Source organism: Hippocampus zosterae, chromosome 11 (genome assembly GCF_025434085.1).
Source record: "Hippocampus zosterae strain Florida chromosome 11, ASM2543408v3, whole genome shotgun sequence".
NCBI classification, from domain to species: domain Eukaryota; kingdom Metazoa; phylum Chordata; class Actinopteri; order Syngnathiformes; family Syngnathidae; genus Hippocampus; species Hippocampus zosterae.
In genome coordinates this window covers 5138299-5164455 of record NC_067461.1, presented here as the reverse complement: position 1 = coordinate 5164455, position 26157 = coordinate 5138299, and the positions used below count along the sequence as shown (strand labels likewise).

The 26157-nt window shown below is 48.1% G+C and overlaps 1 protein-coding gene across 4 annotated transcripts in view; it reads left to right on the top strand.

Annotated features, from left to right (window-relative positions):
• LOC127610106 (protocadherin-15-like) overlaps window positions 1–24400 on the top strand; it is a 211857-nt gene extending 187457 nt beyond the window's left edge. For 3 of the 4 annotated variants that reach the window (XM_052079846.1, XM_052079845.1, XM_052079847.1), the window contains 5 exons: window positions 1762–1977; window positions 3044–3132; window positions 4494–4670; window positions 9562–9780; window positions 10370–10749. In XM_052079846.1, coding sequence (XP_051935806.1) covers window positions 1762–1977; window positions 3044–3132; window positions 4494–4670; window positions 9562–9780; window positions 10370–10382 — 714 coding nt within the window. In that variant the 3' untranslated portion in view covers window positions 10383–10749. Of the gene's footprint in view, window positions 1–1761; window positions 1978–3043; window positions 3133–4493; window positions 4671–9561; window positions 9781–10369; window positions 10750–10772; window positions 10893–17957; window positions 17980–19380; window positions 19420–19562; window positions 19637–21210; window positions 21326–21496; window positions 23458–24274 lie in introns of those variants that run through there. The other variant, XM_052079848.1, reaches the window with a different exon arrangement.
• The last annotated feature ends 1757 nt before the right edge of the window (window positions 24401–26157 follow it).

Genomic DNA, 26157 nt, shown 5'->3' with positions numbered 1-26157 from the left:
TTTCTATTTATTATTTATTTTTTCAGACTGAAACCGATCTGCACTGCATTAATTTTTTTGTTTGCTTTCTTTTAATGAGCACTTGGCATTGAGTCTTCATCGTCAAAGTCATGAGTCAAATTGTATCGTCCCTCGATGGCACCGATTGGCACCCTTTCCTCAATTCTTAACCCCAGGCATGTCTGTCTGTGGCCCTCTGGTGAGGCCTTCTCGCTTCTTCCACTCTTCCATCAATAGAAAGAAGGAGGAAAAGAAGAGATTGCCGCTATTTATCAGTGTCAATTGCGACACGGGCGAGAATTGATATCTTTTGTTTGAGCTCAACCGCCATTCTGAACTTTTGCCGCCCGTTTTTTTTTTTTTTCCCTCTGGTTTGGCTTTCCATCACATTTAGTCGATGGACTAGCTTAATGGAATGTAGGCTGGCTATGAATTGTACGCTTCTTTTGAATATGCTTTTTAATGCTGCCTTATACTTTCTGAATAATTAAATGACCGGCGGAGAAAATGCATGAGGTAGAATTTAATCATAAGAAGAAACATAGGCTTCTAAGTAATCTATTACAAAAAGTCCCGGTGGAACAATTTTGCAGCAGCCAGGTGGAACTACGTGTGATGGAGATAACACAAGAGCCTGCGGCTGCGACTCTTTTCCGTCAGCCACTTAATGTATCGCCTCGGCACCTGCATCAGAGAGAAAAGAAAAAAAGCAATTATCTCCATCTCCATCACTTGGAGTCTAAATGTTCTTTTTTTTGTTTTGTTTTAAACAGCTCGACGTTAGTTTTGTTCATTCTTCCTGTTTTTCTACGCCATCCCCTCCTTTAGAATGACATCATCGTACGACATAGAGGAATTAATAATCAATGCTTGAAGCCCCCCCCCCCCTCCCCCCACAACTCTTCAGATCATTGAATTGCCAGGCCCTTACAAATCGAATGCAATCCGTTCCAGGAGGCTCTTTGGCCTTCCCAATTGGAATCAATTTTCTCTTGAATGAATGCTTTCCAAGGATTGAACTTTTAGCCTCATTACAAAACTTTGAAGAGTAGTGGAATGTGCGAGGGGCAGTTAGTGCCCGGAAAGAGACTAAGAGCATTTTCACTTGCGGGGTGGGGGGGGCAGAGCTTCCTGACTCCACACCCTCGACTGGTTGCCAGCCAATCGCTACAAAGTCATTAAACTGTCAATTCTTTTGAAATGTTTGAAACCCTTTCATGCACCGTGTAACCTCATAACATAAAAAACTGTCCACTGTAGTAAACTTTGTCCCTGAAAGATTTAAATATATTTTTAAAAAATGAGAAATTACTTTCAAACTTATTTTACATTCAAAATCACATCATTTACACAGCAAAATTACAAGTCAATTAAAATTTGACATTTTCTTGTCGTTGAATTGTAATTTGATTTAAAAAATATATTATCGTAGGGTAAAATACTGTGCATCAGCATCAAAATAACATTCCAATTAATATTGTCATTTTTATTACCCAAAAATAAAATGAAGTACATGAAATCAATTAAAATTGTCAAAACAAATGACAGTTTTTCTTCCTTTCCAAATGACATGACAATTGCATGTGAAATGTTCCCATTACAGAGCACAAAATTCCATTTCAACTCAATCAATTACAATTAGATTGTCGTTGTCAAATTGAAATTGCACTCAAAATTCAAATCCAGTAAAAAGAATGCAAAATACTATTTAATGAAAAAAAATTCTACTTTTTTATTATTATTATTATTCTATTTTTTAAGGCTACCGATCAGGACACCGGGAACTTCAGCGCCATGGCGTACCGTCTCATCATCCCGCCGACGGCGGAAGGCCAGGACAGCTTTGTAATCGAGACGTACACCGGCGTCATCAAGTCGGCCATCATGTTTCGAAACATGCGCAGGTCTTACTTCAGCTTTGAGGTGATCGCCACCGACGACTACGGCGAGGGTCTGAGCAGCAGCGCTGACGTGGTGGTGAGTCTCCGCTTTTCGGGAAATAGACTTGATGTGATCGTTGGGGTTGGACAGCTTGAGGCTAACGTTTTGGCTAACGGATGGTGTTGTTAATGAGCTTGTTTTTGTTTGGAACAATAGAAAGGCCCAAAAAAGAAGCCCGATAGTAGGCTAGGGCGGCCCGGTGGTCCAGTGGTTAGCACGTCGGCTTCACAGTGCAGAGGTACCGGGTTCGATTCCAGCTCCGGCCTCCCTGTGTGGAGTTTGCATGTTCTCCCCGGGCTTGCGTGGGTTTTCTCCGGGTGCTCCGGTTTCCTCCCACATTCCAAAAACATGCGTGGCAGGCTGATTGAACACTCTAAATTGTCCCTAGGTGTGAGTGTGAGTGCGAATGGTTGTTCGTCTCTGTGTGCCCTGCGATTGGCTGGCAACAGATTCAGGGTGTCCCCCGCCTACTGCCCAAAGACAGCTGGGATAGGCTCCAGCACCCCCCGCGACCCTTGTGAGGATCAAGCGGCTCGGAAGATGAATGAATGAATGAATGAATGAATGTTTGTTTTCGAGATTTAGAAAAATATAACGAGCACATGGTGACTCTTCGCTAAGCAACACGATTAACTTACCAAGCTGACTATCTACTGAGAACCTCTGAAAGCTTTTTTATCATGAATGGAAATTCCACCATAACAGATTTGGACAAGTTATGCTTGACAACATCCAGAATGAAACATTTTTAGATCGCACCTCCTTTTTTTTTTTTAATTGATGTCGATTCAAACTGTAGATGATCCACCTGCTGTGTCAATATATTTCAATATATTCGGTTGCATCAGAATGCTTTTACCGCATGGCATTAATACCATCCATCAGCGCTTGTTCCCTTTAGAGTTGCTGCAAGGGAAGCTGCAGACGATGCTAGTTAACTTTGTGTGAGCGTCACGGAACGTCCCGGACTGGTCGTCAGCCAATTGCCTGACGGCATTTATTGCAAGTGGCCAATTTGAGAATATCATGCACCGTGCATGATATTCTCAATTTCTTCCCAACTGATTTCCCGGGTCTTTCGTCTGGACTGTGATGCTCGCAGGTGTCTGTGGTCAACGCGTTGGACATGCAAGTTATCGTGTCAACCGTCCCGCCCACGTTGGTCGAAGAAAATAAAGACCAACTCATAAGGTGAGGACACATTTCCCAGCCGTCCGTTTTCTGCGTGCACTCTGCGCGCGCATCTCAAATAGCCATTCAGATTCATTTCAATGTTATTCATTTTTTTTTTAATCCAATATGCGTGGTTTTTGGAAACGTGTCGAAAGACCACGCGAAAAGGCCCACGGTAGGATTCAAACCCAGACCCTTTTGATTGTGAGGCGGGCACATGAACCGCACATCAACCGCGCCACAAAGGCAATAGTATGAGACAGGCATTTGGCTAACTTTTCTTTCTCGCAGTAAAATTAACAATCGCTCTTAATGGGATGGGAGAATCTCTCTTTCAGGGTTCTGAGCTCTTGTTTCGAAGGCAGAGGCTTGGCTGGTACAAATAGCTCCGTTTCCCCATCGCCGACGTCACGTTGTTCTTTGTTCGATTCCACAATTAATCAGCAGTAACACCACCAAATGAGTACAAATCGAATGCCATTCATCTTCAAAATTCAAATCATTTCAGTCCTGATTTTACGAGGAGACGTTTCCGCGTCGCCGCCAGGGACGGCGAACACGTTCCCGGCAGATGCATCATATCGCCACATCCGCCTTCAATCCAATCAGTATTTTATTTTCCAGAACATTTGCTCGCCCTCCAGTGTGACTTCCAGTTAATTGTTTTCCTTGTTTGAATAGACAGCTTCGCCTGGCGGAAAACAAAAAAAAAAAACAAATTGCACTTTCTCAACCGGCTCCGCCCTCAAGGATATGAGGCAGATTAGTTTTAAGGAGGCTCCTAATTCACCTTATAAATTTACCACCGGAAAAATGACTCGTCATAACACCGACTCGCCAAACTAAAACTCTTCTCTAGCTCTTAAATAAATATCAATCAGCCGAGTGAAGGCCTTTGCTCGATGACCCACTCGAGGGGGGATGATACAGTCTCTTCTGTCCCCCGTCCAAATTATTTAATGACAGCGATTCGGCGGCATCTCCTTTGGCACCTGGTGAGACTCGCCGTTTTTTTGGCCTAATGAGGCAACGTGAAAGGCAAACTGATTTTCAATAGCTCACCGTGTCTCGCTCATACATGTTTTGACCTAGAGATGCACATCTCAGAAGGGCCACCGGGAGGTGGGGGGGACATTGACGTTGTATCGGCGTTGGCAAAGGCAACTCGCATCCTTCCCGTCCTGCCCGAAAAAGGATCATCGGGGCCCAAAATCACAGCACGGTCGTTGCCAGATTTGTTGGATCCGGCCGTGCCAGAAACGCTTAATTGATTCCGAAGCTAATGGGTGTCTGATGTCTTTTCTAATCGCTCTGTTGCATTCCCCCCCCCCCCCCCCCCGCCCCGGCCTTTTTTTTAATTGCATTATGGCAATTTCCAGTATCCTGGAGCGTCACGTCCAGGATCAGATCCCCGGCGCCAAGGTGATTGTGGAGGCCATCGGGCCGCGTCGCCACGGTGACGGCTTTGAGCTGGAGGACTACAGCAAGTCGGACCTGATGGTGTACGCCATCGACCCGCTCACAAACAGGGCCATTTCACGCCAGGAGCTCTTCAAGTAAGGCGCTAAGATCATTTTTGCCTTTTTTTTTTTGCATTCCCATTCCAGTCAGCTCAGGTTGCTTGAGGCTCTTTCAGTACACCGAGCAGCAGCTATTCATGAGCTCCTTGACGTTTGGCTGTTAGGCCCTTTTAAACGATAGTATCCTGACAGTTGCCATTCAATGGCGATGGTGGATTTCAGACTTTTTTTTTTTTCTTTCCATTTCAAAATTTTTCATTGGGCAAGAAAAATGAACATAAGTCAAAAACCAACCTGAACAGCTAACTCCAAAAGTTAAACAAATTTATGTTGCCCTGGCTATATATATATATATATATATATATAAAAAAAAAAAATCCTCATCTCACCCCTCGGGTGGTGTCCGTCCCTCATTCAGCTCGGGTCCTCTACCAGAGGCCAGGAAGCTTGAGGTTTCTGCGCAGTATCCTTGCTGTTCCCAGCACTGCACATTTCTGGACTGAGATGTCCGATGTTGTTCCCGGGATCTGTTGCAACCACTCATCTAGTTTGGGGGTCACTGCCCCGAGTGCTCCGACCACCACAGGCACGACTGTCACCTTTACCTTCCAGGCTCTCTCCAGCTCCTCTCTGAGCCCTTGGTATTTCTCGAGTTTCTCATGTTCCTTCTTCCTGATGTTTCCATCACTTGGGACCGCTACATCCACTACAACGGCTTTCCTCTGCCCTTTATCTATGATCACGATATCTGGTTGGTTCGCCATTACCATCTTGTCAGTCTGGATCTGGAAGTCCCACAGGATCTTCGCTCTGTCATTCTCCACCACCTTCGGAGGTGTTTCCCATTTTGACCTTGGGGTTTCCAGTCCATACTCCGCACAGATGTTTCGGTAGACTATGCCAGCCACCTGGTTATGGCGTTCCATGTATCCTTTCCCTGCCAGCATCTTACACCCGGCAGTTATGTGTTGGATCGTCTCAGGTGCCTCTTTGCACAACCTACACCTTGGGTCTTGTCTGGTGTGGTATATCTGGGCCTCGATGGCTCTGGTGCTCAAGGCCTGCTCCTGAGCAGCCAGGATGAGTGCCTCTGTGCTGTCCTTCAGGCCAGCCCTCTCTAGCCACTGATAGGACTTCTTGAGATCAGCCACTTCAGTTATGGTCCGGTGGTACATCCCGTGTAGGGGCTTGTCCTCCCATGATGGTCCCTCTTCCAGCGCCTCATCTTCTGTTCCCCATTGTCTGAGACATTCTCTGAGTACGTCATCCGTTGGAGCCTTCTCCTTGATGTATTCATGGAGCTTGGATGTTTCATCCTGGACAGTGGCTCTCACACTCACTAGTCCCCGGCCTCCATCCTTTCGGCTTGCGTACAGTCTCAGGGTGCTGGATTTGGGATGGAACCCTCCATGCATGGTTAGGAGCTTTCGAGTCTTAACATCCGTGGTCTGAATCTCTTCCTTTGGCCACCTTATTATTCCTGCAGGGTATCTGATCACTGGCAGGGCATAGCTGTTTATTGCCCGGGTCTTATTCTTGCCATTGAGCTGGCTTCTTAGGACTTGCCTCACTCGCTGGAGGTATTTGGCCGTAGCCGCTTTCCTTGTTGCCAGTTCGAGGTTGCCATTGGCTTGTGGTATACCAAGGTACTTGTAGCTGTCCTCAATGTCTGCTATTGTTCCTTCAGGGAGTGAGACCCCTTCAGTGCGGACTACCTTTCCTCTCTTAGTCACCATCCGACTGCATTTCTCAAGCCCGAATGACATCCCGATGTCGCTGCTGTAGATCCTGGTTGTGTGGATCAGGGAATCTATGTCCCTTTCGCTCTTAGCATACAGCTTTATGTCATCCATGTAGAGGAGGTGACTGATTGTAGCTCCATTTCTGAGGCGGTATCCATAGCCTGTCTTGGTGATTACTTGGCTTAGGGGGTTCAGTCCTATGCAGAACAGCAGTGGGGATAGTGCATCACCTTGATATATGCCACATTTGATGGACACTTGGGTAAGTGGCTTTCCATTGGCTTCAAGTGTGGTTTTCCACATCCTCATCGAGTTCGCAACGAAGGCTCTGAGGGTCCTGTTCACCTTATACAACTCCAAGCATTCAGTGATCCATGTATGTGGCATCGAGTCATAGGCTTTCTTGTAATCAATCCAGGCTGTGCACAGGTTGGTACGTCGGGACCTGCAGTCTTGTGCGACTGTTCTGTCAACCAGGAGCTGATGTTTGGCTCCTCTGGTATCTCTACCAATGCCCTTCTGTGCTTCGTTCATGTATTGATCCATGTGTCCACTTATCTTAGCCGCAATGATGCCTGACATGAGCTTCCATGTTGTGGAGAGACAGGTTATTGGCCGATAGTTGGATGGGGCTGCACCCTTTGAGGGATCCTTCATGATCAGGATGGTTCGCCCTTCGGTTAGCCATTCTGGGTGAGTCCCATCCCTCAGCAGCTGGTTCATTTGTACTGCTAGGCGCTCATGGAGTGCTGTGAGTTTCTTTAGCCAGTAGGTGTGGACCATGTCCGGGCCTGGTGCTGTCCAGTTCTTCATATCTGAGACTCTTTCCTGTATGTCTGCCACTGTTATGGTAACCGGGTTCTGTTCAGGGAGGTTGCTGTGCTCCTCTCTCAGGGTCACCAGCCATTGTGCACTGCTGTTATGTGCAACCTCCTTCTCCCATATGCCTTTCCAGTACCTTTCAGTTTCCAGTCTTGGTGGGTCAGCTCTGTTGTTAGGACCCTGCCACTGAGCGTACACTTTCGCAGGTTGTGTTGCGAACAGCCTGTTTATTCGTCTGGCCTCATTCTCTTTCGTGTACCGCTTTAGGCGACTGGACAAGGCTTGGAGCCTTTGTTTGGCAGTTTCGAGTGCTTCAGGTATGGTCATCTGGATGTACCTCTCGGGTATCGGCCTTTTCATCACACCTCTCTGGGCCTCCGTTAATTGACTCACATCTTTCCGGGCCGCCTTGATCTTAGCCTCCAACCGTCTTTTCCATGGTGGGTAACGCATCTCATGGCTTCCATGGTTGCTCTTATAGCCCAGAGTCTCCAGGATCACTGATGCTGAAGCGTATATCAGCTCATTGGTTTCTGTGATCGTTACGGTAGGGATCGCCCTCAGTGCTGCATTCACACTTTCCATGAGACTTTCAGATGGTACTTCACATAGCCGTTGTAATCGGTTTCTAGGTTGCCCCGCTTTCATTCTCGCCATGATCTTAGCTTTCAGGTCAGTTGCTGCCTCGCTCAGCATTTCATTCATTGGGGCTGGCCACCCAATCTCATCATCTGCATTCATTGGGGGTTGCCTCCCAATCTCTTGTATGACCTCCTCCTCTGATCTGGCAGCCTGGGGCCCTTCACCATGGAACCTGCGTTGTACCTCATCAATCTCAAGTTGTGACAGCAGTTGCCGTTTGTGGATGTTGGAACACTGAGCTACTAGTTGTTTCGCGGTCAACCGTGACTGTGGGTTTCGAAGTAACCATTTAGCCCACATTCTCTGCATGTAACCCCTCTGACTAGGGTTGCTTGAGTAGTAGCATTCCAACAGAGCCATGTTATCGTATCTCGCCCATCTCCGCTTTGTTCCAGTAGCCCATTTTTCATCAAGGTGCTCTGGTTCCCCAGCACCTGACGCAGACCTTGTTTGGCCGGGCGACGTCTGAGCCGGCATGTCATTCGTTTTATTGTCTCTCATCATTGTATGAGGTAGGCATTAGCGTGAAGGATCTTGCCCAAGGACCCACACTGGATGGTGTTATGTGCTCATTTTTGCCCCAAGCGGGATTCGAACCACCGTCTCCCGTATGCCAAACCGATGCCTATATATATATATATATATATATGTATATATATATATATATATATGTATATATATATATATATTGCGCGTCGTCCCGCATGCGGTCTGTCCTTCCGTCTGTCCCTTTTCAAAACGTACCTACTTCACCGCGCCGCTGCGCGCCGCCACTGCGCCGCTCAGGCAGTGGCTCACTACGATCGCGCGGGCAAAATGTTGTCTACCCACAAGCATTGCAATGAAATTGTTAGTTATTTAGTAGAGCTAAAAAAATCGCGATAAGCAATGAAGATGAACAAAAAGTTGAACCGAGCAACACATTTTTGGTCCGAAGGCCCACCTTACCAGCCTTCCGCAGGAACTAGCTGATGAGGCGCCAGGAGGGCGGCGAACCAGCTAGTATATATATATTTTAGAAAAGACATTATTTTCCATTCTATTTATGATTTGTACTCGGTGCATACGTTTCAGGTCTGTTCTCTCAATCGCTCTCAAACCAAGCGCCGATACAAGATTTCTTTTTTTTTTTTTTTTTAGCTTTGCAACACTCTCGAAACGTTTTTCCCTCGCCGCCAATGACATGTCATTTGCGACAATTCATGCCCACACTATTTTCCCACAAAAAAGATTGGTCCCATTTTTTTTTTCCTTTCACAACCACATATAACAGAGCCTCCAATTGTCTCAAGGGCTTGAGCATACACCAGAAATATATTCCAATTGTTTTCTTAGAGAATGTATCAGTCCAGGCCCTGTTCTCCGGCATCTGTCTGACACAGCGTGATTATGCTTTTTAAAAAATATTTATTTTTTTTGCCTTGTAGCACAGCAACACATAGCAAATTGGTCACGAGACATTTTTCTTCCTATCAGGGTAAAACAGGTTGACAGTTGAGGACAGATCGAATCCACCCCCCCCCCCTCTTCCCCAACCACCTCCCTTGTACATAAAGTCCATAAGGATCCTATCTGAATCAATTGGAACAGGTCATTCAGATCCAGTTTTATCCGAGCAGCCTGACGTGCCACTATTATTCTACTTGTTATTATTATTATTATTCTCACTGTGTCAAAGGCAAAGTGTTTTATTTGCAACACCCGCTTGTGCTTCAATCGAGATTTCTCGACGGGAATGTTCTGGAAATCAACAAGGAGTTCCAGCCTTACCTTGGCGAGGGCGGCCGAATCCTGGAGATCCGCTCGCCGGACATCGTGGCAAGCGTGAAGAAGGCCGCCCAAGCCGTGGGCTACACGGAGGGGGCTCTCCTCGCTCTCGCCATCATCATCATTCTCTGCTGCATCCCCGCCATCCTTATCGTCATGGTTACGTACAAGCAGTGAGTACAACGCGCGCCAGTTTTCTGCCGGGATCACAAATAATGGGAACAACATTCAGATCGAGCCCTTGTTGCTCTGCGGTTGTTGTTTTTTTTTACATGCTGACTGCGCACTCTGCTGGCCTCTTCGCCGCGATGGCGCTTTTGGGAAAGCAAATTAATGACTGCTCATTTGGAACCAATATCTACACTCGGTTGTGACCGTCAAAGTGTGTCGTCGTGCTACTTTGTCATATCACAGATACACACAAGTTCACAAAGAATTAATGGCATGCCTTTTTGGGTATGATTTCATGCAAGCCGGCTCGGTTTTGGAGTGTTTATTGTTGTCCTTGCATTGGGACATACGGTAGATATGGACACGGAATTCATTGAGTTGATATTATGGCGTGAACTAAAACACATTTCATATTCTTGAAAAACAATTAGGATTTTTTTTTCCCATACAGGTCAGTCATTATATACAATTTATGGACATCAGATGCCTGCCCCCATTTTTGAATTTGAGTCAAAATAATGGCCAATGACTTTTTTTTTCCCTCTCTCTCCCTCCCTGTCTTGCTCCTCCCTTCCGATTGTCCTCCATCAGGTTCAAAGAGTAAGTAATTATTTCCGTTACCGATTTTTGAAAGTTCCGCTATTTATTCTGCAGCTGCAAAGATCAAGTAAGTGTTGCAGGTTTGCCTTTTGTGAATCATTCATGAGCTATTTCAATAGGATTTGTTGTTGACCGTACACAGAACACACACTGATTGATGTCTGTGGCGACATAATAAAGTGTTCACGGGTAAGCAGGTTAACGTTTCATTTACAACAAATAGTTTCTTTTCATGCTTGAAAGCTCATTAATTTTAAAAGGCGGAATCCACTTAATGTCAGCTGAGCTTCCTGATTATGGTTAATACCCACACGCTAATATGCTTTTAATGTCTAATGTGTTTGCTCTGACAACGTTTATTTGCTGGGAAACTGTCGATGCTTTCTTTAAACAGGCGGCAGGCCGAGTGCGCCAAAACTGCCAGGATTCAAATGGCTTTGCCGCCGGGAGGCAAGGCAGCACCCACCAGCGCTGTGGGGGCCAACCTTTACGAAGAGCTCGGGGATGGCAGCATGTGAGTCTCCCCTGCCCCCTATTTTTAAACAACATCCTATTAAGTAGTAAATAAAACCTCCACCACCACCCCCTCCTGGAATTTCACTCACTCAAAACAAAAAATGACACATTGCGTGTTCACCCTTTCTTTCAAAACACCTACAATTATATACCTCGTGTTGGTAGAAAGAGACTTAGTCGATTTTTCTTTTGCCTGTTTTCAAAAATGTCATAATTTGATAATAAGCAGTAAACATGTACACTATATATCTATTTCTAGATGCATCTATAATATAGATATCGAGCTAGCTCGCTAGCTAGCGAGCTAGCTATGCCATAACTAGCTAGTTTTCTAGCTAAATCAATTTCAATCATTAGCTGGCTCTATCTAGCTCTGTATTTGAAACACACATGATACACCACCGCAAACTACAACCTCTACAATAGTTTTATCAATAGTGTCAATCAAAACTGAACATTATTATCGCTTGAATGACTTGAGTTATGTAAAACAGCTGTTGTTGCGTTAGATGTGTGTGGGCCAACCTAATATCGTGTTTTCTGAGTGTAAAAATATGAGCAAAGTAAGTGGTGACGGTTCATCCAATTAGCCTGCGCAGTGAAACGCAAGTTTGTTGTTTCGGGGGTTTGTTTTCAAGTTACTCCGACGTTCTGCTTTGTCAGCTGGTTTGCAACCTCTCTGATTGGTTTGGCTCGACTCCCGCGGGCTCCAAACGTTTGGACATGTGAAGTCCCTCTGTCGTGGGCAGGCTTGCTCGTGGCATATCTGTCCATTGTTCAGTCACAGAACGTGAAAAGAAGCCTTACAACGCATGCCTCCACTTTGCTCCGGAGTGACGTATTAAGCGTTTTCATTCTGTCGACTGTCACCAGTGGTCCTGAGGCCACATCACCTTTGCGTTACCTCACACCTTTGTGAATTGAAACCCACATCCAGTCTCTGCCTTTCTCATCTTACCATCTGTGTGTGTTTTCTGTCCTTGCCATCATGCCCCCCCCCCCCCTGTCTCTATGGATTCAGACTACAGTAAGTAATCTCCACATTAAAAATGCACAAAAGCCATCACAGGAGCCTCGATTCCCCTTGTAGCTGATAGCTTTCAGGTATGCTTTTGATTAGCCGTGACCTTTTTGTAACGTGGACCTGAAGGGGGAAAGCCTTTTATCCCACGTATCCAAAGGATTCTCCTCGAGCCTCTGCTTCATCTCGTCCTCCCCTCACATCTCGCAGTGTTTTGGGCAATGACATCGCATCCTTTCCAGTATGGAATGATGCAGCTTTTGAAGCAGATCCTCAAATGTTGCAGATGATCCATGGCGGCTGGCAACTTTTGATACATGAATGGTCCCGATAAGAAATAATGCAAGGAAAGTTAATCCATTCCAAGGGTGGGACTTTCTTTAAAAAAAAAATACAATTTAAGGATCTGTGCTTTATATAAGATTTAAATAAACGGTACCTCTGTACGGTATCTTACAATTGCCAACTGCCAACTTCTACAATGTGGCATAGTAATTTCACTGTATTGTTTTTTTTGGCAATTTGTATAGATGATGCTTTTAGTCTACTCAAATAGTCCGTCATCACTCGTAACCCTGGAATCAAACATTAGCGTTTTTTCCCTTGCCCCTTTCGTCTCAGATTTTCCCTTCCTGAAAGCCTCCCTGTCAATCGTTTTCAAGTCTTTTTTGTCCTCCCTTCTTCTTTTGCACCACCCGCTCCGGATCAGGGCTAAAAAGTCCGTCATTGAGGAGGCCGACCACCAAAGGATTCTTAGTACCTTTGCCTGTCGCGCCCTCGCGGCCCACAGCAACGGAGCGCTTCACGTCAACCTGCCCAAATCGGAGAGCAACGTGACTTTCCTCTCCGACCGCAACCCGCTCACCACCCACAACCCCGTATATAATGACAACGGTCACCTGGGCAGCCCTGACGTCTTCTCGAGAAGGAAAGGCCCTCCCGAAAATCGCTTCTCCTTTTCGGCTCCGTATTCCGAATGGTCAGGCTGCGCCTGGACGATGCCAGCTCGTATTCACGCCGAGGCCAACGAGGCGCCTCGGAGGCAAGCGCTCATGGATCCGTCCGACTGGGAACTGCAGATCCTCCAAGCCGCTGTGAGACACGGGCAACAAACGGAAGGTTCCGGCGTTGACGCGATGAGTGGGAGCTTCGAAACCAAAATGTCCGTTCGCGAGCAAGCCAGGCAGTTTGAGCAGCAGGCCCTCCTGCAAAACGGCCAAGGCTCACCGTCCCCGATACTTGTCCGGGACCAAGACGGCACTCACGTGCTGGAGGTGTCCTCGGATGCCCTCCTGTCAATCATGGACTACCCCTCATCCTTTGGGAGGGACGTACCGCCAAATATCGTCGTAACCCAGGGAGACGAGTCCTTGTCCCTGCCGAACCAGAGATCCACTCCGCCCGTCCTCAGGAAGTTCAGCTCCTGCCTCTCCAATTACGTGACAGCGCAGCCGTGTCAGATCCACGTGGAGATCATCCCCGACCCACCGGAAAACCCGCCGCCTCCTGTCCCGGAGCGTCCCCCGTCTCCGCCCTCGCCCTCTAACTCCCCGAGCCCCGATCCGCCTTCATTTCCACCCTCCCCCCCTGACTTTCATAAATGTAGCAGTAGCAATCAGGCTTCCCCCTCCCCCCCTCATGTTCACTCTCAGGTGTCTCCTCCTCAAAGTCACAAAGAGGTTGCCCCGCCCCCTCCGCCACCTCTCCCTCCCCCGCCGTCGCCTTCCATCGACCAGATCCGCCCGGCCGTTCAATTCGTCCCGACGTCTTTGCCGCCCGTGTCCTCGCTTCGACCCGTCGCGGAACGCAAGCTGAACTCCCCCGCCGCGGCGTCGCGGGCAGAGACCGGCAAGCGGGAGCTGAAAGGGATCCTTAAAAACCTCCAGAATCTGGCCGACATCGAGAGGTCTGTTGCCAACCTGTACAGCCAAGTCGACAAAAATTGCAAGGTGCCCAAGTTGAACAAGAAACCGCAAGTGACTGAGGATTCCGAGGGTGCTGACAAACTGCGTGAGTCTGATCTCAGCGCCGAGCCGAGCGGGCCAAAGCCCGACGCTCGCGGCTCTGCGGTCCAAATCTGCTCAAGCGTGAACGCCGCTGAAAGCGAAGAAAGCAAACCAAACGCGGCGCCCGAGCTTCACGGCTCAGACGTTGCCGAGCTCAGCGAACCCTCTTCGTCACAAACCACAGTCTTCTGAGTCGTTTTTTCCTCTCTCTTTCTCTCACTCTCTCTCTTCATCTTCACGTTGTTTTGAATTTTTCCACGTCCACTCTGTGTCTCTTTGTTTTCATGTTCTTTGTTTCTCGCTTATGGAATTTTGCACGACTGGTAGTTTGGCATCAAGTCAACATTTTCGGTTGTGTAGTTTTTTTTTTTTTTAAACATCTCTATGTTGCTGTTGAAAGCCGCCAGCTGCCAAAGACGGTGTACTCCGCTTTGCCGCGTTGATTGTACTTTTATAGGCTTGCATTGCTCCATAAAAGTTGATAATAGTTGTCTTCTGTCAAATTGCAGTTTTTGAATAACAGCCATCGTCGGGTTTGTTTTTGGTGACCTCGAAACTTTGACTTCTGAGTGCGGTCGACCAATCAGAAGAATGGTGACCCCCTCTGGAAGGAAAATAGGGAGTAAATGTATATATATATTTTTTTGCTACTTTTGCTGCATTAGGTCCCATATAAATATACAAATAGGAATAAATATTTAGGATACCGGGCGGCCCGGTAGTCCAGTGGTTAGCACGTCGGCTTCACAGTGCAGAGGTACCGGGTTCGATTCCAGCTCCGGCCTCCCTATGTGGAGTTTGCATGTTCTCCCCGGGCCTGCGTGGGTTTTCTCCGGGTGCTCCGGTTTCCTCCCACATTCCAAAAATATGCATGACAGGCTGATTGAACACTCTAAATTGTCCCTAAGTGTGAGTGTGGATGTGGATGGTTGTTCGTCTCTGTGTGCTCTGCGATTGGCTGGCAACTGATTCAGGGTGTCCCCCGCCTACTGCCCGGAGACGGCTGGGATGGGCTCCAGCACCCCCCGCGACCCTAGTGAGGATCAAGCGGTACGGAAGATGAATGAATGAATGAATTTAGGATACAGTAACGTAAAATCGTATTTCGGCTTTTAAACCAGAAATATGTTGCCAAGAGCCATAGTCTAAAAACATATTTTTTAATTGAATCTTTAAAGACAAGAGCTGGATAATTATGACGATTGCAGATGTGAACGCATTTCCTGTCTGCAAAAGTGAAATTAGCCAGAAGGGAATCTACAGTATTTGATTCCACTTCTTCAAAAAGATCCAAGAATTACCCATAACTCAAGTTTTTCCCAAAGGCAGCCAGCCGCGTTTCTCGGATATGAACTCGTAAATATTCAAGACGCGCGGACGGTATTCGCGGTAAGTAACTCAAAACTACGCGCAATGCGCTATATTCAAGTTCAAGCTCAAGTCAACTTTGTCAAATGCGTTCCATGTGCAACATACAGCACAGATGAAATGTCTTTCATGTCTAATAATCATCACGATATCTGCATCACGTCTCTGATCTCATCTTGCCTGTTACGCGGAGTCTTGAGAGCAACAAATAATGCAATATTCATGGGACCGTTTGTTTCACTTGCAAGTTTCCGTTCTCAGGAAAAAAAAACATACACGACAATGTCATGTTGTACCGAGCGAGGCAGCCGGTAACGACTCGTGTTGCAGTTGCAGATCCAATCACGCCGGGCGCTTCCCCTCGGCGGGCTGATCCCGAGTGAGGCGACCTCTGGCGTCTCTTGTCAATTCGCATGTCTGCACAGATCCCGCCAGCTTGATAAAGTCGTCAGTCTGATGTTGCGCGGCACACTTGAAAAGGCTAATTACAGAACCAATCAATCTCTGAGCGGAGAGTCAGAGCTGCTGCCCGTGGGACTGTCAAGTACATTAACTCCCCCCCCCCCCCCCATGCCCCCCCTCTTGCTCTCTTTCACACTCGATGTATCCCATTTATTTGTTTCCTTCGTCTTCCCACACAGAGAGTCCTTTCCAATCCTCAACCACCGTCTTGTTCATCTCAGGATGATCGCTTACCTTTTCACTCCGTTGCCTGCAGCACCACTCTTGCGGGGAGAAGGGGGGGGGGGGTGCGGAGAGTCTTTCATTTCCGACAGTCTGAAGCCAGCGCTAACTGCCGTTTTGATGCCGTGGCCGTTTTGCTCGTGTAAATAACAGGAACGATGAACCCGTAAGCAAGTCTAGACACAAGAAATGCAAATCTCCGGGCCAACCTCCACCTTCCACAAATATTTGATTTTTTTTTTTTTTTTTTGTCGATATCGGAATTCGAGCCTGTTGCCACTACCGGTGCCGTCACAGCTGGTGGGTGGAGAGCATACTCAGATGATAGATAGATAAATACTGCTGGATGGAAATCGAATTGCTGAAGGTAAAGTGCTGATGTGTTATTATTTTTTTTTTAATCTCGCAAATTAGTCCAGAGCTTTATAGGCCACAAGGGGGCCGACAATATTGTATTAATCCTCGACCCCCCCCACCTCACTTGACCTCATAGATGCACATGACATCACATCCTATCCAACACAATGGGACGTTTCGACAACTGAAACGTCTCTCAAAGTGATATAAATAAATATGATGTGTAGTATTTTCTCACAAAATAAATATCTTTTATTATTTATTTTATTTTATTTTATATGTACATATATATATTTATATTTATTTTATTATTTTATTTATTTTTAATTACCGCATCAATCAAAACAGCTGCGCCAAAAAATAAATAAAAATTCTGGTTGTATGAATTTTGGCTTTCTTGGTATCGGTGGTTGGTATCGGCAGCCTCCACCAGACACCCAATGCTCTCAAATAAGGGCGGTAACAGCCCGATATCGATATCTGGTATCGACACATGCCCCTCCCTAATCATGTCAAGCATTACGGCTATTCATCAGCTTGGTCAAGTATCGCAGAAGCTCACAGAAAAGTCAAGAGGTCATCCATCAAAAAAATAAATAAAAATTCTGGTTGTATGAATTTTGGCTTTCTTGGTATCGGTGGTTGGTATCGGCAGCGTCCACCAAACACCCAATGCTCTCAAATAAGGGCGGTAACAGCCCGATATCGATATCTGGTATCGACACATGCCCCTCCTTAATCATGTCAAGCATTACGGCTATTCATCAGCTTGGTAAAGTATCGCAGAAGCTCACAGAAAAGCCAAGAGGTCATCCATCAAAGCCCACTTTCATCTTCATATCTGCCTGGTAGGCGTGGCCCGCTGAAAGCCCGCTCGCCGGCCCGCCCCTAACAACACTTTACAGCTCCCCAGACAAAACTCCCCCACCCCCACGGCCGGGTCATATATGGGCCTGCCGGTGAAGTCGTTAATTGTGACGCGCTCCCGGAAGCTTCCGCAAATCCCAGTCCGCCGGCTGTTCGATATTGACTTGTAACGAGCGCTCTGCAGATGCATTGTTGCTCGAATCAGCCCCCCGTGATGGATTTGAAGATTTACAGGCTTCATTTTAGTCCAAAAACACAAAGCGCATTGCCGCCTGTCGAAAAGGATGTGGCGCAATATGTGCACCGCGATAACCGAGGACACTTTTATTAACTTTGTTTGAGTTATCATGCCTCCCGGAATCGCAGCGCTCGTTTAATATCTGCTCGGAGATTATCTAGGAATGGCTGCGTCGACGGTTTTTGTTGTTTTTTCTTTTTTTTTTTTTTAATTTTCCCTGAATTCCAATCTACCATCTCTCTTTGATATGTGCATTCATTGTTTTTTTCTGCTCATGTTTGAATAAGATAAAGGAGAGGGGGGTGCAGGGGGGGTTAACCCATACCAGTGTGATAAACGGGCCTGGGGCATCTTTCCCAAAATATCGCAACGTTGTAACTGCCATTTTGAAAACGCAGCAAGAACAGAGATACGCCATCTATGTAGACCAAACATTTCATTTATGGCAAATGTCAATTTCAGTCGAAGTCATTATTTGTCCTCCCCTCCCCCCCACCTTTTTTTTTTTTTTGCGGCACACAGGAGGCGAGGGTACGGGAGACAGGTGAGTACGTGCATGTTGTGAGGTGGCCCTTTTCATCCGATCATTCTTATCTGATGATGGGAAAATGTCGAACGAGCACAAGACCGCTTTCTTAACGACACTTCCATTCGACTGTTTCTGCTGCCATCTTGTTCAAATAACTGGTCCAATGAAAAATAGGACCAGTTTGCAACGATTGGATTGAATCCCAATTTCGTTGAGAGGTTCCAATGCACAAAATAATGTGCATTTATTTTATTTTTTTCGAAATAAGGGACAGCGTATCATGTTATCAGGTTACAGGGCGCGTGAAAAGTTTGAATCTAAAATGTTCAAGTAAGGGCGGCCCGGTAGTCCAGTGGTTAGCATGTCGGCTTCACAGTGCAGAGGTACCGGGTTCGATTCCAGCTCCGGCCTCCCTGTGTGGAGTTTGCATGTTCTCCCCGGGCCTGCGTGGGTTTTCTCCGGGTGCTCCGGTTTCCTCCCACATTCCAAAAACATGCGTGGCAGGCTGATTGAACACTCTAAATTGTCCCTAGGTGTGAGTGTGAGCGTGGATGGTTGTTCGTTTCTGTGTGCCCTGCGATTGGCTGGCAACCGGTTCAGGGTGTCCCCCGCCTACTGCCCGAAGACAGCTGGGATAGGCTCCAGCACGCCCGTGACCTTAGTGAGGATCAAGCGGCTCGGAAGATGAATGAATGAATGAATGAATATATAGGGGTGGCCCGGTACTCCAGTGGTTAGCACGTCGGCTTCACAGTGCAGAGGTACCGGGTTCGATTCCAGCTCCGGCCTCCCTGTGTGGAGTTTGCATGTTCTCCCCGGGCCTGCATGGGTTTTCTGCGGGTGCTCTGGTTTCCTCCCACATTCCAAAAAACATGCGTGGCAGGCTGATTGAACACTCTAAATTGTCCCTAGGTGTGAGTGTGAGTGCGTATGGTTGTTCGTCTCTGTGTGCCCTGCGATTGGCTGGCAACCGATTCAGGGTGTCCCCCGCCTACTGCCCGAAGGCAGCTGGGATAGGCTCCAGCACCCCCCGCGACCCTAGTGAGGATCAAGCGGCTCGGAAGATGAATGAATGAATGAATGTTCAAGTAATTCTCAATCAATTTTTCATTGAACGGCAACAGCATCACCAAACATGATGTCCCCCCCCCACCCCCCCCCCCCCACACACAAAGGTCTATGCTTGTCATTTCACATTTTAACCCTAAATGTCAATTTGACATCACGCCGTTTTAATTCAACGACCTTCCATATTCCAACTCCTTCATGACGTATCATTTTCCTCACGAGCTGCCCGCGGACGTGCGGCAAAAGTACTCAAACTCTGTCAAACCCCGTTTGTGTCTCTCCTGGCGATCTTCCTTTTGTCTTTTTCTTCTTCTTCTTCCTCATGGCCTGGCCACTAATCACTGGCAGCATCAGCAACTGCTGAGACCATCTCTGCTGAGACCCGAGGTAGAAATGCTGCCCCTTCTTTTTCCCCCCTCCCCGCCCACCCTTCACTTGCCCCGTTGTCTGATCCACGTCCGTCTTGTCCATTGCCGCTCTTCCTCCTACTCAGGAATTTCTCTCTCTCTCTCTCTCTCTCTCAAATGCAGGAACTCTCCATGGAGTCCGGCATCGACCCCGGCCAAGACTACTACGCGCAGGAGTACTATAATTACGATCAAGGGTGAGCATGCAAACCTGCTGTTCATCTCCTTTCTCGGGACAACTGGAACCCGCCTCTTTTTGGCTCACTCCATAACGAACGAATCAGGCGCGTGGCGATTACGTCGTGACTAAAAAAAAAGTGCAGAAGTGACCTTGAAAAGAACTAAAGATGCGATCATATAGATTCTGCCGAGCAATCGCAAGCTACAAGTGAGGAAAATGACTTGCAAATTGCGAGCGGAGGAGCGCTTTCTCCAACGAAAAAAACTTGAATACCTTTTTTTTTTTCCCAACGTATTTCACTGTCATACAAATGTAAAACGTTAGCATCCATTTTCTTGAACATGTGTCTTCTTTGGGGGTCACAGGTGTTTGGTGCAATTCCAAACTGTGCGAGTTTAAGATACAGTAATTTGATTTGATAATTCCTAAAATCCCCCCCACCCCACCACTACCACCACCACCAAAAAAAAAGCATGGCCTTAATGAGACTGACCAAATGTAGTCTTGATACCTACTCAGGCCCTAAAATGGCCCCGACTCCCCGTTCAAGCAGAGACCCCATTTCTCTTCAAATTGAATCAATGATGCTTACTTGAGTTGATCTCATCGAAATACGATGTCGGCTTTCTGATTAGGGAGCGTTTCAAGTTGCCAATTACACCTCCCGCATGGTATGAAACAGAGAAAACAAGCGACCGCAAGTGTAACAGCTGCTGGGAAAACGTGAGCAGGTGACTCCTTCGACTTCGGCGGGGGGGAGGCGGGGGGGGGGGGGGGGCAAGGCAATTGGCTGCCTTTCACGTCGTTGAAAGAAACTACTGACGCCCGCGTCGCCAATTTGCTTTGGCTAATGAGTGTGATCATCAGTGAGACGAGATACCTTTTGATCTGTATATATTTGCGAGGCGCTCCACAGGGCGAGGCTTAAGTTTTGTAATCCGGCAGTCCAAGTCCTTGCAGTCACCGCCACACATTTTCCATCCCCAAGTGTTTTAATCAGCTCATGGGAATTATTTTAATTTTGTTTTGCCGGCACGCACCGTTGCCACTTGAGCACGACTGCATTCTTGTGATTCACTTGATTCCTGTTTCAACTCTTAGCAAATATGTTTCAGCCTCCCCAATAAATAATAATAAGAATAATAGTCATAGCGGGCGACCCGGTAGTCCAGTGGTTAGCACATCGGCTTCACGGTGCAGAGGTACTGGGTTCGATTCCAGCTCCGGCCTCCCTGTGTGGAGTTTGCATGTTCTCCCCGGGCCTGCGTGGGTTTTCTCCGGGTGCTCCGGTTTCCTCCCACATTCCAAAAACATGCGTGGCAGGCTAATTGAACACTCTAAATTGTCCCGAGGTGTGAGTGTGAGTGCGAATGGTTGTTCGTCTCTGTGTGCCCTGTGACTGGCTGGCAACCGATTCAGGGTGTCCCCCGCCTACTGCCCGGAGACAGCTGGGATAGGCTCCAGCCACCCCCGCGACCCTGGTGAGGATCAAGTGGTTCGGGAGATGAATGAATGAATGAATAGTCATAGCTCTTGGGCCGATGCGCAAAATGACGTGCATTTCCTGTTTTGTGTCGATCTGTTTCAAAGGTATGACCTCCCTCAGTATGGCAGTCGGAGGAGGTTGATTGCGCCGATGTACGATGAATATGGGGAGGCCATTATGGAAGATGACCGTTATTACTACAGTCCGCATGGCCCCGAGGTACCCCGGCTTCCCTTAAATGTCTCATCTCGTGCTCTTTTATGATCATCCAAATGTCACGCGTTGTTTTCATAAAGTGCGTACAGTTTATTATTGAACCAGCTCCGCGGCGGTCCAACGTGACAGCGTCATCGATACCAAAGGATGATGAATTGAATATCGCTATCTTAGGGGCGAGGCCGAGGAAGGGGCCGTGGCGGCGCGAGGGGCCGAGGTCCACCAAAGAGGGTTGCGTTTGGGGATGAGGAGGGAATCGAGTCGGCTGAACCAGAAGCTGACGCCGAGCCCTCCAAGGCTGCCAAGAAGCTGAAATCTGTCATCAAACTCAGCAAACTCCTGGCAGTCAGCAAGAGAGGAAAGCAGGCGTCTGCTGCCGCTGGCCCGTCTCCATGGAAGAAAGCCAAAATGCTCAAGATGTTCGGCGTGAAGAAAAAAGATAAGGATTATGCCAAACTGATGTCGGCCCGCCGTATTGACAGTCTGGAGAGTCTGAGTGATGGGCCGTCACCCGCGGGACCCGTCGACAGAAAGTCGGGCGCTCGCAGCCAGCTTGGTCAAGTTTTGAAGAAAATCAACATCGGTAGGAAGTTGCAGGCGCGGAGAAAGTCGCAGTTGAGCGCAAGCGTAACTGGCAGCGAGAGGGATGAGGAGGCCTCACAACAGACGAGCGAGGAGGAGAAGAAATCGAAAGTGTCCATTAGCGTGACGGAAAGTGAGCCAGAACCGGGCACAAGCGGGAGCTCCGCGAAGGACAAAGGCTCAGATGAGGAGTCCTCGGAGAAAAGCAGCATGGACACGGAGTACCTGAAAGTGGATTTAGATCGGGACGACGCCAACGAAAGCACCGTGGACTCGGAAGAAGAGCCCGATGGAGACCTGGCGGATTCGGATCGCGAAAGCACGTCTGACGGGGGAGAAACTGAAAAGGGATCAATTCGTGAGATAGAATCTGGTACCGAAAGAGAGTCAACATCTGAGAAGCCGTCAGGAACGGAGAAAGAGTCGGAAACGGAGAAAGAGTCGGAAACGGAGAAAGACTCTGGATCAGAGCAAGAGTCGGAAACAGAGAAGGACTCGGGATCAGAGCAAGAGTCGGAAACAGAGAAAGACTCCGAGTCCGGATCCATCCAAGCATCTGGTTCGGAGAAAGGAACAGGGACAGCAACAGAGAAGGGCTCAGTATCAGAATCAGATGAGGAGTCGGACGAGGAAGAGACCGCCGGGAGCGCCAAAGACAGTAGCTCCACTGCCCGCTCATCCATCAGATCGTCAGCGACTGAGGCTAGCAAGGCGAGCGGTGACACCGGCAGCGAGAGTCGACGGGGAAGTGGTAGTGTGAGCGGAAGCAGGAGTGAGAGCGATAGCAGGACCCTTAGCGGTCGTGGAAGCACCACAAGTCAAAGTACAAGCACCCGCAAATCTGGCTCTTTATCTGGTTCAAGTGTGGGGTCATCGCAAAAGACCAAAACGTCAGCAAGCACGTTGATGTCTGAGAAGTCCGGCGAGGTGCTTAGCGAAGCCGAATCAGGAACAGGAACAGTCAGTGAGACCGAGTCAGGGTCAGCCAGTGAAGGCTCTTGGTCTAAAGGGTCTGGACAGAGAAAAATATCTGGTTCAGACTCCATCGGTGGGTCATCCAATGGTAGTCAGATGACTGAGGAGAATTCCTTGAGCAGCAGGAGAAGTTCCTCTGGTACCGGGTCCACCAGCGGCAGCCTGCGCTCCCGAAAGTCCATCCTGACACACAGGACGGAAAGCACAATCACAGAGGAGAGTGAGGAAGAAGCATCGGCATCGGAGACCGCAGACGAAAGCAAAGATTCAGCCGGCGACGTCAGCGACGAGGCCGCGTCGTCCGCAAGGTCCAGCGTGGCGTCCGCAGGCCCTGCGCCATCCGCCCCTTACGCCAGCCCCTCGTATCCCTCCGACATCAGGAGCGTCAGCGGCACGTCCGAAGAGACGTACGGAGGATTGTCGGCAATTACCGAGGTTGATGAAGACGCCATCTCCACGGAGAAATCTGCTTCCGAGGCCAGTAAAGACACCGGAGAAAGCGAGGCGACGTCAGACGGCGATTCCGAGTCGGACAGGGACCTCACGGCCTTCTAGAAAAACACGATTGTCGCCGTCAAGTAAGAGAGCATCGGCGATCGACTGCACGGGAGTGAACTCTCGAGTGCTTTCTTCTTCTAAGTGTCTACAAGTTCACTTCCGCTCTGCCACTTGACTGCCGCAAAATTTCTCTCCCATCTTCTGAGTTTGCTTTAACATCTCTTCTTGATCTTTATGATTGTGTGAACGCCCACAATCCAGGATTATTCTTGAAATTGGCTCCATGACCAGTTCTGAACGCGTTGACATTTTCTGCAAGATGAACGGTCACGGTGCCAATGATGAAAAAAACATTGCCTCGAGATTTATAAAACACGGAGGACCAAGTCGCATGGCGCCGCTAATTGCTACGGGTTGAACCACCGCGAGAACCTCGGCGACGGCATCTGTCAGCATTCCTGCGTACCGTTATTTTCCGCACTAAAAGGCGCACTGGATTATGAGGCGCACCTTCAATGAATGGCCTATTTTGTCATTTTTTTTTCATACATTGGGCACACCACATTGTAAGACGCAATCTACAATGCATCCACTAGATGGAGCTCAAGGAAACGGCAACAGAACGATCAGATGTCAGTAAAACGTATTTAATAAAGTATCTACATCAGATTTTAAGGAGCGCTGTGAGCTTTTAAGAAAATGGAAGGCTTTTAGGTGCGCCTTTTAAAAAATACGGTAATTCATAAGGGACACCGCAATTTCGTGTTTGGTGATATTTTGCACGCTGCAGTGTGTCGAGTGTGTGCTGCTTTTGCGCCTGTGTGCAATCCTCCTCCTCTTCCTCGTGGTATTCCGCACGAAACCACGCGTGAAACTGATCCGTGTTCCTCTTCTCAGCTGGGGAGAAAGAAACGGACGATGCCGACGGTCGATCGAGAAACCGAGTCCACCTCCACGGGAGAGGAGAGCTCCAGCGAGACGCAGATGTGCCGACCGCCCGGCGGCCACGGCAAAGTCAACGGGAACATCTACCTCGCTCAGAACGGCACCATTGTTCGAACCCGACGGACGCCCCCCCACCACAACAACCTCAAGGTGGGTTCCCAGTTTAAAAAGCTGGACAAGCTGGGGGTGACTCACGAAGAGCCGTCGCCCATCGTTAGCGTCGAGGGCCTCGACGCGGAGAACGGGACGGGTACGTGCGTCCCCTCCCCCAACGCGGACGTCAGCCTTAACGTCCGGGCCTCTTGCGGCTCGCTGAGCTCCAGCCTGAACGCTCTTAAAAGCTCCGCTTCCAAAGCCAGTCTCGGCAGAAACGGCGGCGGCGAGGAGCTGGAGACTTCGGTGGACAACCGCAAGGACGCCAGGGAGACGCTGCCGGCCCACAGCGATCACGCCGTATCGGACGAGGAGGAGTTGTGGATGGGACCTTGGAACAACCTGCACATACCGATGACCAAACTCTGACTCGTCGGGCCTGAACGTTATCTTGCCTTTCATGTGTGATTTTTGAGTTTGGGCATTTCACAAATAACTGCGTGCCTCGACTGTAAAATCCCTCACGTTCCATTAGTTTTTTTTTTTCCATTTCTATTGATTTAACGACGAGTCAACAAAGAGCCGCGAGGCGTCGAGGGCGCCTTTTGTACACTCCGATGTGTGCGGATCATTCGTCTTTTTTGCTGAGCGATTGCTTCTTTTTTTTTTTTTTAATTTCGTCACATCAATCACCTGGTAAAGATCTTTTACGCGTCACAGTTTATGATGAGATAAGTTACCAAAACGTGGCTACGATGCGCTGATGTTGAAGAATTATTTTAGAGGTCGCTCACGGAGATTTATAAAAAACAATCTATATATATCTACAAAATTATTTTCTCGATTTTCTATCGGATAGCGATGGATGCCATACGTTGATCGCTGTTTTTGCCAGCAGTCGACGAGTGACAGATGGCGTTCTTTTGCATATTTTTAACGACGGGATCGATTTCCAACTCTTCATCAATCAAATGTGAGCGGGGCGAAAAAAAGGACTCGGGTGCTTTCAAGTGACATGTGAAGCGTCGACGCGAGGCCTTGGTTAATTTCACTGCTTTCACGCCCTCGGAAGCCGTGGCTCGCACTTTGGATGTATGCAAGAGCGTCTTTGTGACAACGGTTGGAATCTTCGGAGTGGGTTTTTTTGTGGTGTTTTTTTTCCCAATGTGACTTCTTAAATTGCACCATTGAGGGAAAGTTGAATAAAAGGATGCACATTGGCACCACTCGGCGGTAATTTCGTGCTCTCGCTTTTGTAGCAAGTCACCAAATTTATGCTGGTGCGTCGCTCGAGTACCAGCAGGAAGTGCGAGAAGGGCGGAAGGTGGGGGTGGGGAGGGGTCTCGATCTTTTAACTTAGCTGTCTGTCAGACGGCACCAAAAAACAAACAATGTATCGCTTCGGTAGATTCCCCTTGATTTATTCCGCGACATATCCGACATGTGGAGGATGACATTAGCCTTTTTCATCCGGCAGTCAATCATAACCAAAAGCTCTGCCAGTCAAGTCGGCGGGGACGTTTTGAAGACTGGCGCTCAGAGAGCAGCAGGAGACTGAGCGCCAATGCGGAGTTGCTTCAAAAGAGCCAGGCTGCAACTAGGTCAGGATCGGAACCTTGTTCGACGCCACCACCAACGTCGGCGCAGCATGTCTGCTCCTCTATAAAAAAAAAAAAAGTTAAAATTTGCCAATTGTGGGCATGAAACGCTCTTTTTCAGTAGACCAGATGTCACAATAATCA